Source organism: Papio anubis, chromosome 20, assembly GCF_008728515.1.
Source record: "Papio anubis isolate 15944 chromosome 20, Panubis1.0, whole genome shotgun sequence".
Classification (NCBI taxonomy): Eukaryota; Metazoa; Chordata; class Mammalia; order Primates; family Cercopithecidae; genus Papio; species Papio anubis.
The window spans coordinates 1-14,499 of NC_044995.1; the positions used below are offsets into that span (position 1 = coordinate 1).

The 14,499-nt window shown below is 55.3% G+C and overlaps 2 protein-coding genes across 3 annotated transcripts; both read left to right on the plus strand.

Annotated features, from left to right (window-relative positions):
• Positions 1–4,074: 4,074 nt before the first annotated feature.
• On the plus strand, positions 4,075–6,317 carry CA11 (carbonic anhydrase 11; the record flags this gene model as incomplete). Its single annotated transcript, XM_031659085.1, has 7 exons — positions 4,075–4,281; positions 4,486–4,581; positions 4,748–4,820; positions 4,911–5,065; positions 5,319–5,484; positions 5,833–6,067; positions 6,195–6,317. Coding segments are annotated over 7 exons (993 nt in total), but the record flags the coding sequence as incomplete, so codon positions are not given.
• A 139-nt stretch (positions 6,318–6,456) lies between these two features.
• On the plus strand, positions 6,457–14,352 carry DBP (D-box binding PAR bZIP transcription factor). Of its 2 annotated transcripts, none has more exons than XM_003915837.2 (4): positions 6,457–7,480; positions 8,339–8,749; positions 10,664–10,875; positions 13,862–14,352. In XM_003915837.2, the coding sequence occupies exons 1-4, from the start codon at positions 7,342–7,344 to the stop codon at positions 14,075–14,077; spliced, it is 978 nt and encodes a 325-aa protein (XP_003915886.1). In that variant the 5' UTR covers positions 6,457–7,341; the 3' UTR covers positions 14,078–14,352. The 2 variants fall into 2 exon arrangements, with proteins under 2 accessions (XP_003915886.1, XP_009193146.1); XM_009194882.2 differs by having other exon boundaries at positions 13,838–14,350.
• Positions 14,353–14,499: the final 147 nt, after the last annotated feature.

A 14,499-nucleotide genomic window follows, 5' to 3' on the forward strand; every position in this document is an offset into this window, starting at 1 on the left:
CCTGGGTGACAGAGCGTGACTCCGTCTCAAAAAAAAAAAAAAAAAAAGAAAGAAAAGAAAGAGAGAGAGAGAAAGAAAGAGAAAGAAAAAGAAAGAAAAGAGAGAGAGAAAGATGAGAGAAAGGAAACAAGGAGAGAGAAAGAAACAGAAAGAAAGAAAGAAAAGAAAGGACGAAAAGAAAAGAAAAAAGAAGTCAGGACTGCAGACGTATGCCAGTATGCCTGGCTAAGTTTTTTGTAGATGTGGGGTCTCACTATGTTGTCCAGGCTGGTCTTTAACTCCTGGGCTCAAGCGATCCTCCTGCCTTGGTTTCCCAAGGTGCTGGAATTACAGCCATGATCCACCGTGCCTGGCCAATATCATTTCTTACAAGAACCGGGATTACCTTTCATTTAGCTGCCCCAGCCAAAAGCCTTAAAGCCATTTCCCATCCCATCCTCTCTCCCTCACATCCATTTCCACTCCATGTTCTTTCTAGCCTTGCTACTAAATATTATTTAAATCCTTTCACCTATCACGCCCTCTACTGCCCCCAGTCTCACGCAGGCACCATAATCTCTCACCCAGACTGGTGGCGTAGCCTCCTCATTGGCCTGCCTCTCTACTCCCTGCAATCCATTCTCCACCCCACAGCTAGAGAGATGTTTAAAACACAAATGAGATCATATCACTCCTGCTCACAATCCTCCTATTAGGATATGTAATAATAGCAAACATTTACGTAGCACTTACTATATGTTTGGCACTCTGGCAAATGAGTTATATATATGCAGTTTATTTATTTGTTTATTTTTATTTATTTATTTGAGTTGGAGTCCCGCTCTGTTGCCCAGGCTGGAGTGTAGTGGCACAATCTCAGCTCACTGCAACCTCCGTCTCCTGGGTTCGAGCAATTGTCCTGCTTCAGCCTCCCAAGTAGCTGGGACTACAGGCACATGCCACCATACCTGGCTAACTTTTGTATTTTTAGTACAGACAGGGCTTCACCATGTTGGCCAGGATGGTCTTGATCTCTTGATCTTGTGATCCACCCGCCTCAGCCTCCCAAAGTGCTGGGATTACAGGTGCGAGCTACTGCACCTGGCTAACCTTTGTATTTTTAGTAGAGATGGGGTTTTACCATGTTGGTCAGGATGGTCTTGATCTTTTTACCTCGTGATCTGCCCACCTTGGCCTCCCAAAGTGTTGAGATTATAGGCGTGAGCCACTGTGCCCAGCCTATTTATTTATTTATGGTTTTTATTGTTGTTGTTGTTTTGTTTTGTTTTGAGACAGAGTCTCGCTCTGTTGTCCAGGCTGGAGTGCAGTGGCCAGATCTCAGCTCACTGCAAGCTCCGCCTCCCGGGTTTACACCATTCTCCTGCCTTAGCCTCCCGAGTAGCTGGGACTACAGGTGCCTACCACCTCGCCTGGCTAGTTTTTTTGTATTTTTTAGTAGAGACGGGGTTTCACCGTGTTAGCCAGGATGGTCTCGATCTTCGATCTCCTGACCTCGTGATCTGCCCGTCTCGGCCTCCCAAAGTGCTGGGATTACAGGCTTGAGCCCTAGCGCCCACCCCCCTCAGGATCTAATTGTATCTTTTTTGAGACAGCGTCTCACTCTGTCACCCAGGCTGGAATTCAGTGACACGATCTAGGCTCATTGCAACCTCCGCCACCTGGGTTCAAGCGATTCTCCTGCCTCAGCCTCCCAAATATCTGAGATTACAGGCGCCACCACCACACCTGGCTGATTTTTGTATTTTTAGTAGAGATGGCCATGTTGGCCAGGTTGTTCTCAAACTCCTGACCTCAGGTGATCTGCCCACCTCAGCCTCCCAAAGTGCTGGGATTACAGGCGTGAGCCAACACATCCAGCCTATATATGCAGTTTATCTAAATAAAAATGCAAAACTCTTTACTGTTTTCCACAAGGTCCTGCACCATTCAGCCCCCATAACTTCTCTCTCCTCCGTTCACTGGACTTCGGTGAAATCTCTTTGCTGTTACTCAAACAGGCCACCTCAGGGCCTTTGCACTGCTGTTCTCGCTTCTCGGAATGCCCTTCTCTCTGTTCTTTTGCAAGTCACCTCTGCTTATCCTTCAGGTCCCCATTAAAATGTCACCTTTGGCCAGGTGCAGTGGTTCATGCCTATAATTCCATTATTTTTTGGAGGCTAAGGCAGGATGATGACTTGAGCCCAGGAATTTAAGACCAGCCTAGGCAACACAGGGAGAACCCTCTCTACCAAAAAAAAAATTGAAAATTGAAAATTAGTTGGGCATGGTGGTATGTGACTGTGGTCCCAGCTACTTGGGAGACTGAGGCAGGAAGATCGTTTGAGCCCAGGAGTTTGAGGCTGCAGTAAGCTGTGATGGTGCCACTGCAATCCAGCCTAGGTGACAGAGTGAGACTTTGTCTCAAAATAATAAAAAAAAATAAAATAAAATGTCACCTTCACAGGGAAATTTTTCCTGACACCCCCCCCCCCATCTAAGCTGAGCTCCTCATGACACCTCAGAGCTCCCAGTTCCCCCAAGCATGACCTCAGGATGTAGTTAATGAAGCAGTTACTTATGTGATTCACAATTGTCTCTCTTGCCTTCATTAGAACATAAGCTCCATGAGGCCCATGAGTTTTGTCTACTTGTTTATTGCTCTAGTCTTTTTTTTTTTTTTTTTTTTTTTTGAGACAGAGTTTCACTCTTTTTGCCCAGGCTGGAGTGCAATGGTGCGATCTCGGCTCACCGCAACCTCCGCCTCCCGGGTTAAAGCGATTCTCCGGCCTCAGCCTCCCGAGTAGCTGGGATTACAGGCATGCGCCACCACCCTGGCTAATTTTGTATTTTTGTTGTTGTTGTTGTTTTTTTTGAGATGGAGTCTTGCTCTGTCGCCCAGGCTGGAGTGCAGTGGCCGGATCTCAGCTCACTGCAAGCTCCGCCTCCTGGGTTTACGCCATTCTCCTGCCTCAGCCTCCCGAGTAGCTGGGACTACAGGCGCCCGCCACCTCGCCCGGCTAGTTTTTTTGTATTTTTAGTAGAAACAGGGTTTCACCGTGTTAGCCAGGATGGTCTCGATCTCCTGACCTCGTGATCCGCCCGTCTCGGCCTCCCAAAGTGCTGGGATTACAGGCTTGAGCCACCGCGCCCGGCCATTTTGTATTTTTTTTAGTAGAGCCTGTTGGTCAGGCTGGTCTTGAACTCCCGACCTCAGGTGATCCACCTGCCTCGGCCTCCCAAAGTGCTGGATTACAGCCATAAGCCACTGCGCCCGGCCTATTGCTCTATTCTTGTATCCACAGCACATAGCACCAGCTCAGTCAATATTTGTTGATCAAAGAAATTCACCAATATTGGGCACCAACTTACAGACTGGCACAGAGCCTGAAAAGTGGTCAGTGTTCAAATTACGTTGAATGATTAAATGACTGTTGGAGGCCAGGCATGGTGGCTCACGCCTGTAACACTAGCACTTTGGGAGGCCAAGGTGGGCGGAACACCTGAGGTCAGGAGTTCGAGACCAGCCTGGCCAACACGGTGAAAACCCATCTCTACTAAAAATACAAAAATTAGCTGGGTGTGGTGGCACACGCCTGTAGTCCCAGTTATTTGGGAGCCTGAGGGAGGAGAATCATTTGAACCCAGGAGTCAGAGGTTGCAGTGAGCCAAGATCCTGCCACTATATTCCAGCCTCGGCAACAGAGCAAGATTCTATTTGAAAAAAAAAAAAAAAAGACCGGGCGCGGTGGCTCAGTGTCTGTAATCCCAGCCCTTTGGAAGGCTGACACGGGTGGATCACCTGAGGTCGGGAGTTTGAGACCAGCCTGACCAACATGGAGAAACTCTGTCTCTACTAACAGTACAAAATTACCTGGGCATGGTGGTGCATGCCTGTAATCCCAGCTACTCGGGAGGCTGAGGCAGGAGAATCGCTTGAACCCAGGAGGCAGATGTTGCAGTGAGCCCAGATCGCACCATTGCACTCCAGCCTGGGCAACAAGAGCGAGACTCCGTTTCAAAAAAAAAAAAGACTGTTGTAATCAGAAAATGTAAGCATGGGAAACGGGAAAGGAAAGATTTCTCCCTGCCCCCTGACAGCTCCTGCCTCTCCCACAGCTCCGGGGAACCTTGTACAACACCGGCCGACATGTCTCCTTCCTGCCTGCACCCCGACCTGTGGTCAATGTGTCTGGGGGTCCCCTCCTTTATAGCCACCGACTCAGTGAACTGCGGCTGCTGTTTGGAGCTCGCGACGGAGCCGGCTCCGAACATCAGATCAACCACCAGGGCTTCTCTGCTGAGGTAGTGACCACTGATTGTTTACCGGCGACCCTGAGTCACCCCAGTTCCTCCCACCTCACCCTCGTAATGCCTCACCCCATCCTCCTCCACAGAACTGACCTCCCACCCTAAGCACTAATCCTCAGCCTGATTTGGGCCCCCAAAGCTGGGGTTATCCTCTCCTCCCCTTCTGCTGGGGGACCCCATGCTCTGTGCTACCCCCAGGTGCAGCTCATTCACTTCAACCAGGAACTCTACGGGAATTTCAGCGCTGCCTCCCGAAGCCCCAATGGCCTGGCCATTCTCAGCCTCTTTGTCAACGTGAGCGGAGGCGAGATTCGGAGGGAGGGAGCACTTGGGTGCCTGGAACCCGGGGTCTGAGGGAAGAGGGGTGCTGGGAGGCCCAGACTCCTGGGTCCTGGGGGAGCAGACGGTTGAGGGCTTGGACTTCTGGGCTCCTGTGTCCTCACCTTGTACCCCCACACAGGTGGCTGGTAGCTCTAACCCATTCCTCAGTCGCCTCCTTAACCGCGACACCATCACCCGCATCTCCTACAAGAGTAAGTCCCTGGCGTACTGGGGCCAGTGGTCACACATGAGGGGGTGTTCAAGAGTGCCGCCCTCCTTACTCTGGCCTGATATTCCTGCAGATGACGCCTACTTTCTTCAAGACCTGAGCCTGGAGCTCCTGTTCCCAGAGTCCTTCGGCTTTATCACCTATCAGGGCTCTCTCAGCACCCCGCCCTGCTCCGAGACTGTCACCTGGATCCTCATCGACCGGGCCCTCAATATCACCTCCCTCCAGGTGACCCTCTGTCCGCACTGCCCTTCCTAGGCCTGGGTACTCCACTCACTGGCCTGGGTATCCCCTTGTTCACCTGTCCTCCCTCTCCTCATAGACTGAATTTAAGGAGGTAAGAGGGTCAGACCACCTTTGGGGGTGGGGTGGGGCTGATAACAGGCCCCGCCCACCTGCTCCCAGGGGCGGGATTTCCCGCGTGACGTCACCAAGACCGTTCACTATTCACTCCCAGTTTCCCACCCTCCTTCTATGGCAGATGCACTCCCTGAGACTCCTGAGCCAGAATCCTCCATCGCAGATATTCCAGAGCCTCAGCGGTAATGGCCGGCCCCTGCAGCCTTTGGCCCACAGGGCACTGAGGGGCAACAGGGACCCCCGGCACCCCGAGAGGCGCTGCCGAGGCCCCAACTACCGCCTGCATGGTATGGTCCAGTCTGCACCCGCTCTATGTCTTGGGCTAACCCGCTTATATGTGTCTCCCCTTGGTGTCTCCATGTGATTCAGTCCCATCCCCCTTCCTGAGTCTGTATGGTGTAGCCTCCTGAGCTGTCTCTTTTTCTCTCTCTCCCTACATATCAACGTGGTACAGTCCACCTTCCAGCCCTAGGTCATTGCTGTCCCACGATTTGTCTTTCCTCTTCACTGCTTTGTAACTTGGTCTATAACCTTTGACCCCTGCCTTCCTATGGTCCGATTACCTACTGTTCTGTGCTTCCTATTACTGTGAATTTCCAAAATGGTACAATTTGGATCCTCTCTCCCTTTCCAAGTCGTACTACTCTACGCTGTTCCACAATCTGATGCTCCTTTCCCCCTTACTGAGAATCTACAACTGCCTCCCTGTGGTTCAGCCCAGGGATCTCACACCCCCCCGGCTTCGCAACATGGTACAGTCCACACCCCCCATGAAGACCTTCAAGTAGTTCAGCCTAATGCTGAATCTGGACATCCCGATTCCCCCCTCCTGTTGGCTTCTTGTGGTTCAGCCCAGTGCTTCTCGACCTGGTACATTCCGGTTCCCCGCTCACAGACTTCCGATGGTAGAGCCCTGCGCGGCCCAGCCCACGCCCCCTGCACGCCCCCTGCCCCTTCCATCCTAAACTGACGCCTGCCGTTGTTCTCTGTCTTACAGTGGATGGTGCCCCCCATGGTCGCTGAGACTCCCCTTCGAGTATTGCACCCGCCCGTCCTAAGCCTCCCCACACGGCTAGGGGAGTTACTCCTAAAACAAAGCTATTAAAGGGACAGAACACTTCTTGTTTCTCAGTGGTCTGATTCTAGGCGCGGTGGGGAAACATTTGGGTATTAAAGAACAGACTTCTTCCGGAAACCAATCTTCCTCTTTTTAAGCCCCCGCTACTCGGCATTTTGGCTTCCTGCTTCTCAAAACCATCATTAGGACCGCGGCCCCTTTAAGCGGCACCCCTCTTCCCCCATCACACCCCTTACCACCAGGCAGCACGAGCAGAGCCATGTGCTTCCCCCTCCCGCCTGCTTCATTGGCCCAAACTGGGTCACGGTCCCGCCCCCAGTACCGCCTCCCATTGGGCAAATGTAGGTCAGTGTCCCGCCTCCCACCGAAAGGCAAGGCAACTTCACGCGCTAAGCCCCTCACGCGCCCTCCTGGGCCCTGGCGTATCCAGAGGCCCCATTGGCTGTGCGTCTCAAGGGGTCGGAGACGATTGGCCTGTGTTTGCAGCCGGAGGGAGGCACGCGGCTGGGGTGCATGCCCACAGAGGCGGGCGGGGCTGGACGCGCCGGGCGGGGACCCGGAGGAGGGGCGCGCGCTGTGGCGTCGGGTGTTTTGGTTTGGATTTTTTTTCCGCGAAAGAAGTTTGCTTTGGCCACGCCTCAAGGCGGCCGCCTCCTCCTGCCCCCTCCTCCGCCCCTCCGCGCACACCTCTCGGTGCAGATTGCAAAGCGCCTTCCGTTGCGAGAGCTGCAGATTTTGCAAGAGCCAGGCTCGCCCACCTTGTAGAAGGGGCGCCTTGGGTCCCCTCTCACCCTCGGTTGCAAAGGGCCGGCCGCTTGATTTGGACACCCCCTCGCCCAGACTGCATGATCTCCCAGGACCCTTTTGAGTTGCACGTTTCTGCACCGAGGACCTCAAATTCCCGTCGCTCCTAGGATTTGCAGCGTTCTGGATACTGGAGGGTTGCAGGCTACACTCGCCCGCCCCTGGGCAGACAGTCGTCCAAACCACTGGAGTGTGCCGGTGACTGGCAGGCCAGCCCTTCGCCTCTCCATGAACCCGTGAGCCTGGGGGCAGGTGCCAGGCGATGGCGCGGCCTGTGAGCGACAGGACCCCGGCCCCTCTGCTGCTGGGCGGCCCGGTCGGGACACCCCCTGGCGGGGGAGCGCTGCTTGGGCTGCGGAGCCTTCTGCAGGGGACCAGCAAGCCCAAAGAGCCGGCCAGCTGTGAGTTCTAACCCCCATCTCACCCAGTTCGGACACCCCACCCCCTTAAGGCCTCAAATGCCGTTGGGTGGGGGGTGGGGGCCCATAGACACCTCCTGTGTGGGGGGAGTCCATCTTCCCAACCTTAATCTACTCAATTACTCAGGTGTTTAGGCCCCTAGATCCCTCAGCGCCCAGGACCCAAAAGCGCCGGCTCTGAAGCCCGTCCACCCTAAGGTCCCCAAAGTCCTCCTCCCTCGGTTCACAAGAGTGTAGGCCCCAACCTCCTCTTCCTTTGGTCCGGGAGTCTGGACCCCTGGGGTCCCAGGGAGGGGGTGTGTCGGGTGCTCACACGGTGGTGACACGGGCTTGGGCGGGGCGTCATGGGGTCACATGGAGTCTAGGGATGAGGAATGTGCCCCAGGAATAGAGCCCCTTCCTGTCCCTTACAGATGGTGGGGGAGGGGGAAGGGGGTACAGCGCGCAGGGGATGGGGTTGGGTAATTACAGTGGAATTACAGAGCTGTCATTTTTTTCTCTCACCTGCCCAACCCTCCACCTACCCTCTCCCTGCCCCCCTATTCCTGAACTTCCGTCCCTCTTTCTCTGGGTCGCTGTCTTTCTGTGTCTCAATCCCTTCCCGGCATTCTGTCCCCATCTCTGTGAATCTGTCCACCTGTCTCTGCCACCCCCGTCTCCGTTCTTTCTGGGTCTCTCTCCCACTCTGCGTCTCCGTCCCTTCATTTCCCGTCTCTCCTCTCCGACTCCCCATCCCCTCTTTCTCTGGATCTCCGCCCTGTGCCTCTCGGACTCGGGGTCTCGTCTCCCATCTCTATCTCCACCCCCCCGCCATCCCAACCCGTCTTTCCCGGACCGCAGGTCTCCTGAAGGAAAAGGAGCGCAAGGCGGCCCTGCCCGCAGCCACAACCCCTGGGCCAGGCCTGGAGACTGCGGGCCCGGCGGATGCCCCGGCTGGGGCGGTGGTGGGCGGCGGGTCCCCGCGGGGGCGCCCGGGGCCAGTTTCCGCCCCGGGTCTGTTGGCGCCACTGCTGTGGGAGCGCACGCTGCCGTTCGGCGATGTGGAGTACGTGGACCTGGACGCCTTCCTGCTGGAGCACGGGCTCCCGCCCAGCCCGCCGCCCCCCGGTGGCCCATCGCCGGAGCCGTCGCCCGCGCGGACGCCCGCACCCTCCCCAGGGCCGGGCTCGTGCGGCTCCGCTTCCCCCCGCTCCTCTCCTGGGCACGCCCCCGCCCGGGCTGCCCTCGGGGCCGCCAGCGGCCACCGCGCAGGTGCGGCGAAGGGGGCGGGGCGGGTCCTGACGGGGCGGGGCTTGGACTCAGGGGGCGGGGCTGTGCGACGCTGGGGGCTGGGACCGTGGGACCCGGCTGCGGCCCCGAATTTTGTGTCCAGTTGTCGAGCGGTGTCGTGGGAGGGGGCCAGATTCTGTGTCTCTTAATGGGTCAGGAACTTGATCTTCTGGCTCCATAGGGGAGGAGAGACTTGGAACCCTAAATTCCAGGAAGCCTGCCCAATGAGATTTTGTGGGTTTTTCTGTGGGACGTGGGGACAAAGGAAGTGGATACTCGTGAAGCCAGAACTGGAAGTCCGGAACACCAGAGTTATTTACTGGGCAGTGGACTGACCCCAGAATCTGGGCCCATAATCGATGGAACTGGGATAGAACTGGAGCCCCTAGGTCCTTTACAGGAGCAAAGGAGGGGCGCAGAATTCTGTTTACCCAGGACATAAGAGACTGGCAGCCCAGTTCTTGGGTCCCCCAGTGGGGCGTGCTGCAGCCCCGGGTCCCAGAGTTCTTCAGAAGGGAAGACGTTAGGGATCTTGTTTCTGGATTCTCCAACTGGGGCTAGGACCAAGCTTCCTATATTCCTAGGAGAGGCGTGGGATCCCAGAATCGTGTGTACCCCAGTGGCGGGGGGCCTGGGAAGGTCCAGGAGGCCGATGCTCCCTGGAGAGCAGGGGATTGGGATCTTTGGGGGGTGAGATGTTGGAGCTAAGTGACTGGAAGAGCAAGAGGAAAGATGTTTCCCTTTGGGCATATTGAGGTCTCCAGGGACGGACTGCAGTTTGGGAATTCCTGGGCACACCTGCCCCAGGTCCGACCTCCGGGCCGAACCAGGGCCCTACCCTTCCCAGCCGCACATTCCTACGCCACGTGAGTCTCCCCTCCCTCCTCCGCGCTTCGCGCAGGCGCCTTCACGCGCGAGGGGGCGGGGCCGGGGAACGTGAGGGCGCCGATGGCAGGGGGGCCTGGGAGGGAGGGAGGAGGAGGGAAGCAGGCGTCAGCACGTGACTCGGCCCTGAACCTGTGTCCTTAGCTGGCCCCGGCTGGCTGGTGCTTAAAGGTACAGGGGCCTCCTTTCGAACCAATCTTCTGGAATCTTAGAGTAGCTTCTCCTCTTCTTTTCCCTTACTCTTCCCAGCGAGTAGCTCTTAGACTGTAACTTGAGAGCTTTTCAGTGCAGTAGATTATTTTTCTCTGGACAATCTGGGGTCTAAGCTTAGGTCGTGGATTCGGTAAGTAGGATTCAGGCTAGACTGTGCATCTGAAGTTCTGAGGTTTTAGAAGCAATAGCTCCATCGCTTCTTGGCCTTTTGGCTAAGATTAAGTGTAGAAGCAATAGCCCTGATTCATGTGCTATCTAGGGCAAGTCAGTTATGACTGGGACTCAGTTTCCTTGTTTGTAAAGGTGGATATGGCTCCATGATCTCTAAGCATCTTTATGGCTTAGGGAAACTTTCATTTTTCTTGTTATTTTGGAGACGGAGTCTTGCTCTGTTGTCGAGGCTGGAGTGCGGTGGTGTGATCTCGGCTCACTGCAACCTCCACCTCCCGGGTTCAAGTAATTCTCCAGCCTCAGCCTCCCTAGTAGCTGGGCTTACAGGCACCCGCCACTGCACCTGGCCAATTTTCATACTTTTAGTGAAGATGAGGCTTTGCCATGTTGGCCATGCTGGTCTCAAACTCCTGACCTCAGGTGATTTGCCGCCTTGGCTTCCCAAAGTGCTAGGGTTATCGGCGTGCAAGGGAACCTTCATATTTTATATTAGGGAGATTAGTCCCTGGCCAAATTTATGCTAGATCTCAGAAGGGCTCTCCATGTGGCTATACCAGAGCAAGAGGTAGCTTCTGGAAACCCCTTCCCTAAAATACACACTCAGCTGACATGTGCTGTTTCTCCAAGGCCTGACCTCTCGGGACACACCCAGCCCTGTGGACCCAGACACCGTGGAGGTGCTGATGACCTTTGAACCCGACCCAGCTGATCTTGCCCTATCAAGCATTCCTGGCCATGAGACCTTTGACCCTCGAAGACACCGCTTCTCAGAGGAGGAACTTAAGCCCCAGCCAATCATGAAGAAGGCGAGGAAAATCCAGGTGCCAGAGGAGCAGAAGGTGAGCAGAGCTGGATGTGGGACATAGGCTTGGCTGGAGACATGCCCTACAGCCAGGGAGGGGCCTTTTCTCACATTCAGGCCTGGGCTTCTCACTGGGATTAGTGCTCAGCCTCTCCTGGCCTGCAGCCATGGATTAGTTCTCCTTGGCCATGGGGCACAAGGGGGCAGGAGCCTGAGGTTTATGAAGATAGTGTCAGCTGGGCGAGGGGTCTCACTCGTGTAATCCCAGCACTTTGGGGGCTGAGGCAAGAGGGTCGCTTGAGCTCAGGAGTTCAAGACCAGCCTGGGCAACATGGTGAAACCCCATTTCTACAAGCTACTCGGGAGGCTGAGGTGGGAGGATTGCTTGTGCCTGGGAGGTTGAGGCTTCAGTGAGCCAAGATTGCACCACCGCACTCCAGCCTGGACTACAGAGCGAGACCTTGTCTTAAAACAAAAGACAGTGTCACTGTGGGGTGCTGACTCAGCCAGCTCTGCTAGGCCTACTTGTAGAGACTTGGAGCTTCTCCTATTACTTGGATCCAGAACCCTCAGTGGGTCAGGTCTCAGGCTCCACCAGGCACAACTGCGAAGGACAGTCTTCCTTGGCAATGGGATATCAGCCTGTGGCCTGTCTCTCCTTACTCAGCAGGCCTTTGATCTCTGATGTGGGACTTCCTTTGGAGTGATTGCCTTTGGCTAGGATGCAGATTCGGCCAGCCCCTTTAGGACTTGTTTCCTGGGCCTGGGCTTCTCACTGGTGGGAGGCTTCAGGCTTCTGTTAACAGCCAGGGCCACTTTCTGATTTGGGATGATTTGAGCAGTGATTGCATCTTTGCATCCTTTTTTTTTTTTTTTGAGACGGAGTCTGGCTCTGTTGCCCAGGCTGGAGTGCAGTGGCCGGATCTCAGCTCACTGCAAGCCCCGCCTCCCAGGTTCACGCCATTCTCCTGCCTCAGCCTCCCGAGTAGCTGGGAGTACAGGCGCCCGCCACCTCGCCCGGCTAATTTTTTTTGTATTTTAGTAGAGACGGGGTTTCACCGTGTTAGCCAGGATGGTCTCGATCTCCTGAACTCGTGATCCACCCATCTCGGCCTCCCAAAGTGCTGGGATTACAGGCTTGAGCCACCGCGCCCGGCCTGCATCCTTTTTTTTTTTTGGCCATTACTGGAGTCTTCCCTAGCAAGAGTTGCTTGGGCTTCTGTTACAAGACTTTGTCATTCCAGGCCAGGCGCGATGGCTCACGCCTTGTAATCCCAGCACTTTGGGAGGCTGAGGTGGGCGGATCACTTGAGGTCAGGAATTTGAGACCAGCCTGGCCAACATGGTGAAATCTCGCCCCTACTAAAAGTACAGACATTTTCTGGGTGCAGTGTCTTATGCTTGTATTCCCAGCACTTTGGGAGGCCGAGGCTGGTGGATCACGGGATCAGGAGACCATCCTGGCAAAGATGGTGAAACCCCGTCTCTACTAAAAATACAAAAATTAGCTGGGCATGGTGGCACGTGTCTGTAGCCCAGGTACTTGGAAGGCTGATGTAGGAGAATCGCTTGAACCTGGGAGACAGAGGTTGCAGTGAGCCGAGACTGTGCCACTGCACTCCAGCCTGGTGATAGAGCAAGACTCCATCTCAAAAACAAAAACAAACAGGCCAGGTGTGGTGGCTCATGCCTGTAATCCCAGCACTTTGGGAGGCCGAGGCGGGCAGATCACCAGGTCAGGAGATGGAGACTATCCTGGCTAACGTGGTGAAACCCCGTCTCTACTAAAAATAAAAAAAATTAGCCAGGCATGGTGGTGGACACTTGTAGTCCCAGCTACTCAGGAGGCTGAGGCAGGAGAATGGCGGAGGCGGAGCTTGCAGTGAACTGAGATTGTGCCATTGCATTCCAGCCTGGGCAACAAAGTGAGACACCATCTCAAAAAAAAAAAAAAAAAAATTAGCCAGACACGGTATCAGGCACCTATAATCCCAGCTACTCAGGAGGCTGAGGCAGGAGAATCGCTTGAACCTGGGAGGTGGAGGTTGCAGTGAGCCAAGATCATGCCACTGCACTCCAGCCTGAGTGACAGAGCGAGACTCCATCTCAAAAAACAAGACTTTGCCATACCCTTGTGCAAGACATAGCTACTTGAAGCAGCTAGGACGGGCCTATAAGTCAAATTTACACCAGTGGTTTCTCCTGCTAGAGGGCCCTATTGCTTGGGACTGGATTTACCCTCACAAGCAGGAACTGGGCTTTAATTAAATGGTGGAGTGGAGAGCATCTCTCTGAGCCCAGCGGTCCTTAGTTACTAAGGAGGAGTCCTCCTTAGGAACCAGTTTCCAGGATGGGAGGACTTCAGGTATAATCCTCTGGGGAGGTCTCAGGATAGTCCCCTTTCCTAAGGGACAGCTCTTCTCTCAGTCAGGTCCTGGTGGGGAGGAGGCTATTCTCTGGCCTCAGTTCAAGGCCAGCAGGTCAGAGACTGGCCACAGCCATTGAAACCACTTAGACCTCACTATTGTTTGCCAAGGATGGATGAGGTTGCCTTGGCAACCAGGTCAGAAGGCCCCAGCTCTGGGAGGATTTTATGGGACACCAAACCCCATCACCAGGGCACCAAGATTTCCTTAGCAACCAAGATCTGGAAAGGCGATGTGCAGGGCAGTGCTTTTCAACGGGAGAAGCCCTCAGACCATGAAGGCCTTGTTGCTAGGGAACAAGCATCCTTAGCAAGCAGGAGCTAACTGCAGGCCCTTTATCGTGGGGAGGGCTGGGGCCCCGCTTTGCAGAATGGAGACTTAAAGTGAGTTGCTTAAGGGTGGGGGTCTATCTCGTGTCTTTACTGTTGCTAGGGGCCCAATCTCCTTAGCAACCAGGGCCCTAGAAAGGCAGACCCATGGGTATCTATCCCAGCAGAGACCTGGTATGGTTTAAGCCCCGCTGCTGTGGCTCCCTTACTCTCTCACTGGGACCTGGGTCCCTGTGGACCTCAGTGTCCTCCCCCTTTCCTCCCCCAGGACGAGAAATATTGGAGCCGCCGGTACAAGAACAACGAGGCAGCCAAGCGGTCCCGGGACGCCCGGCGGCTCAAGGAGAACCAGATATCGGTGCGGGCGGCCTTCCTGGAGAAGGAGAACGCCCTGCTGCGGCAGGAAGTGGTGGCTGTGCGCCAGGAGCTGTCCCACTACCGCGCCGTGCTGTCTCGATACCAGGCCCAACACGGGGCCCTGTGAGGCTGCCCCACATCCCCACCTGGCGGAGCTCTCCTCCGCCTTGCTGAGACTTACGCCCTGTTCCCTCCCTGCCCTGTGGCGCACGGGCCGGCCAGCTGGGTGCCCCAGGGACGTGATAATGCAGATAAATACATTTATATTTTTAAGAAAAAGCGAACCTCCCCCCTCCCTTGCGGGGGCGGGGAGGGTCCTCTGTGTGTCCCCGGCACGTCAGGGACCCCATCCTCCCACCGCCTCCGTTAACACGATCCTGAATAAATCTTGAGAACCCCAGAGCCAGCTGTTGTGGAAGAGGAGGGCAGCTCCCTGGCATACTGGCTACAGCCCGTGGGCAGCTCCGGGCTGCCGTCCATAGAGGGCAGGCGCTGCTGGAAGTGCTGGAGTCTGAGTCCTCCCGCGGGCTGTCGGATGGAGGAAGGGCA

Excerpts from the sequence above, each read along its gene's own strand:
- DBP (XM_009194882.2), top strand. The coding sequence starts at position 7,342 with ATGGCGCGGCCTGTGAGCGACAGGACCCCGGCCCCTCTGCTGCTGGGC. Across the intron at positions 7,481-8,338 it reads GCCCAAAGAGCCGGCCAGCT|GTCTCCTGAAGGAAAAGGAG; the intron begins GTGAGTTCTAAC and ends CCCGGACCGCAG. Across the intron at positions 10,876-13,837 it reads AGGTGCCAGAGGAGCAGAAG|TGTCCTCCCCCTTTCCTCCC; the intron begins GTGAGCAGAGCT and ends TGTGGACCTCAG.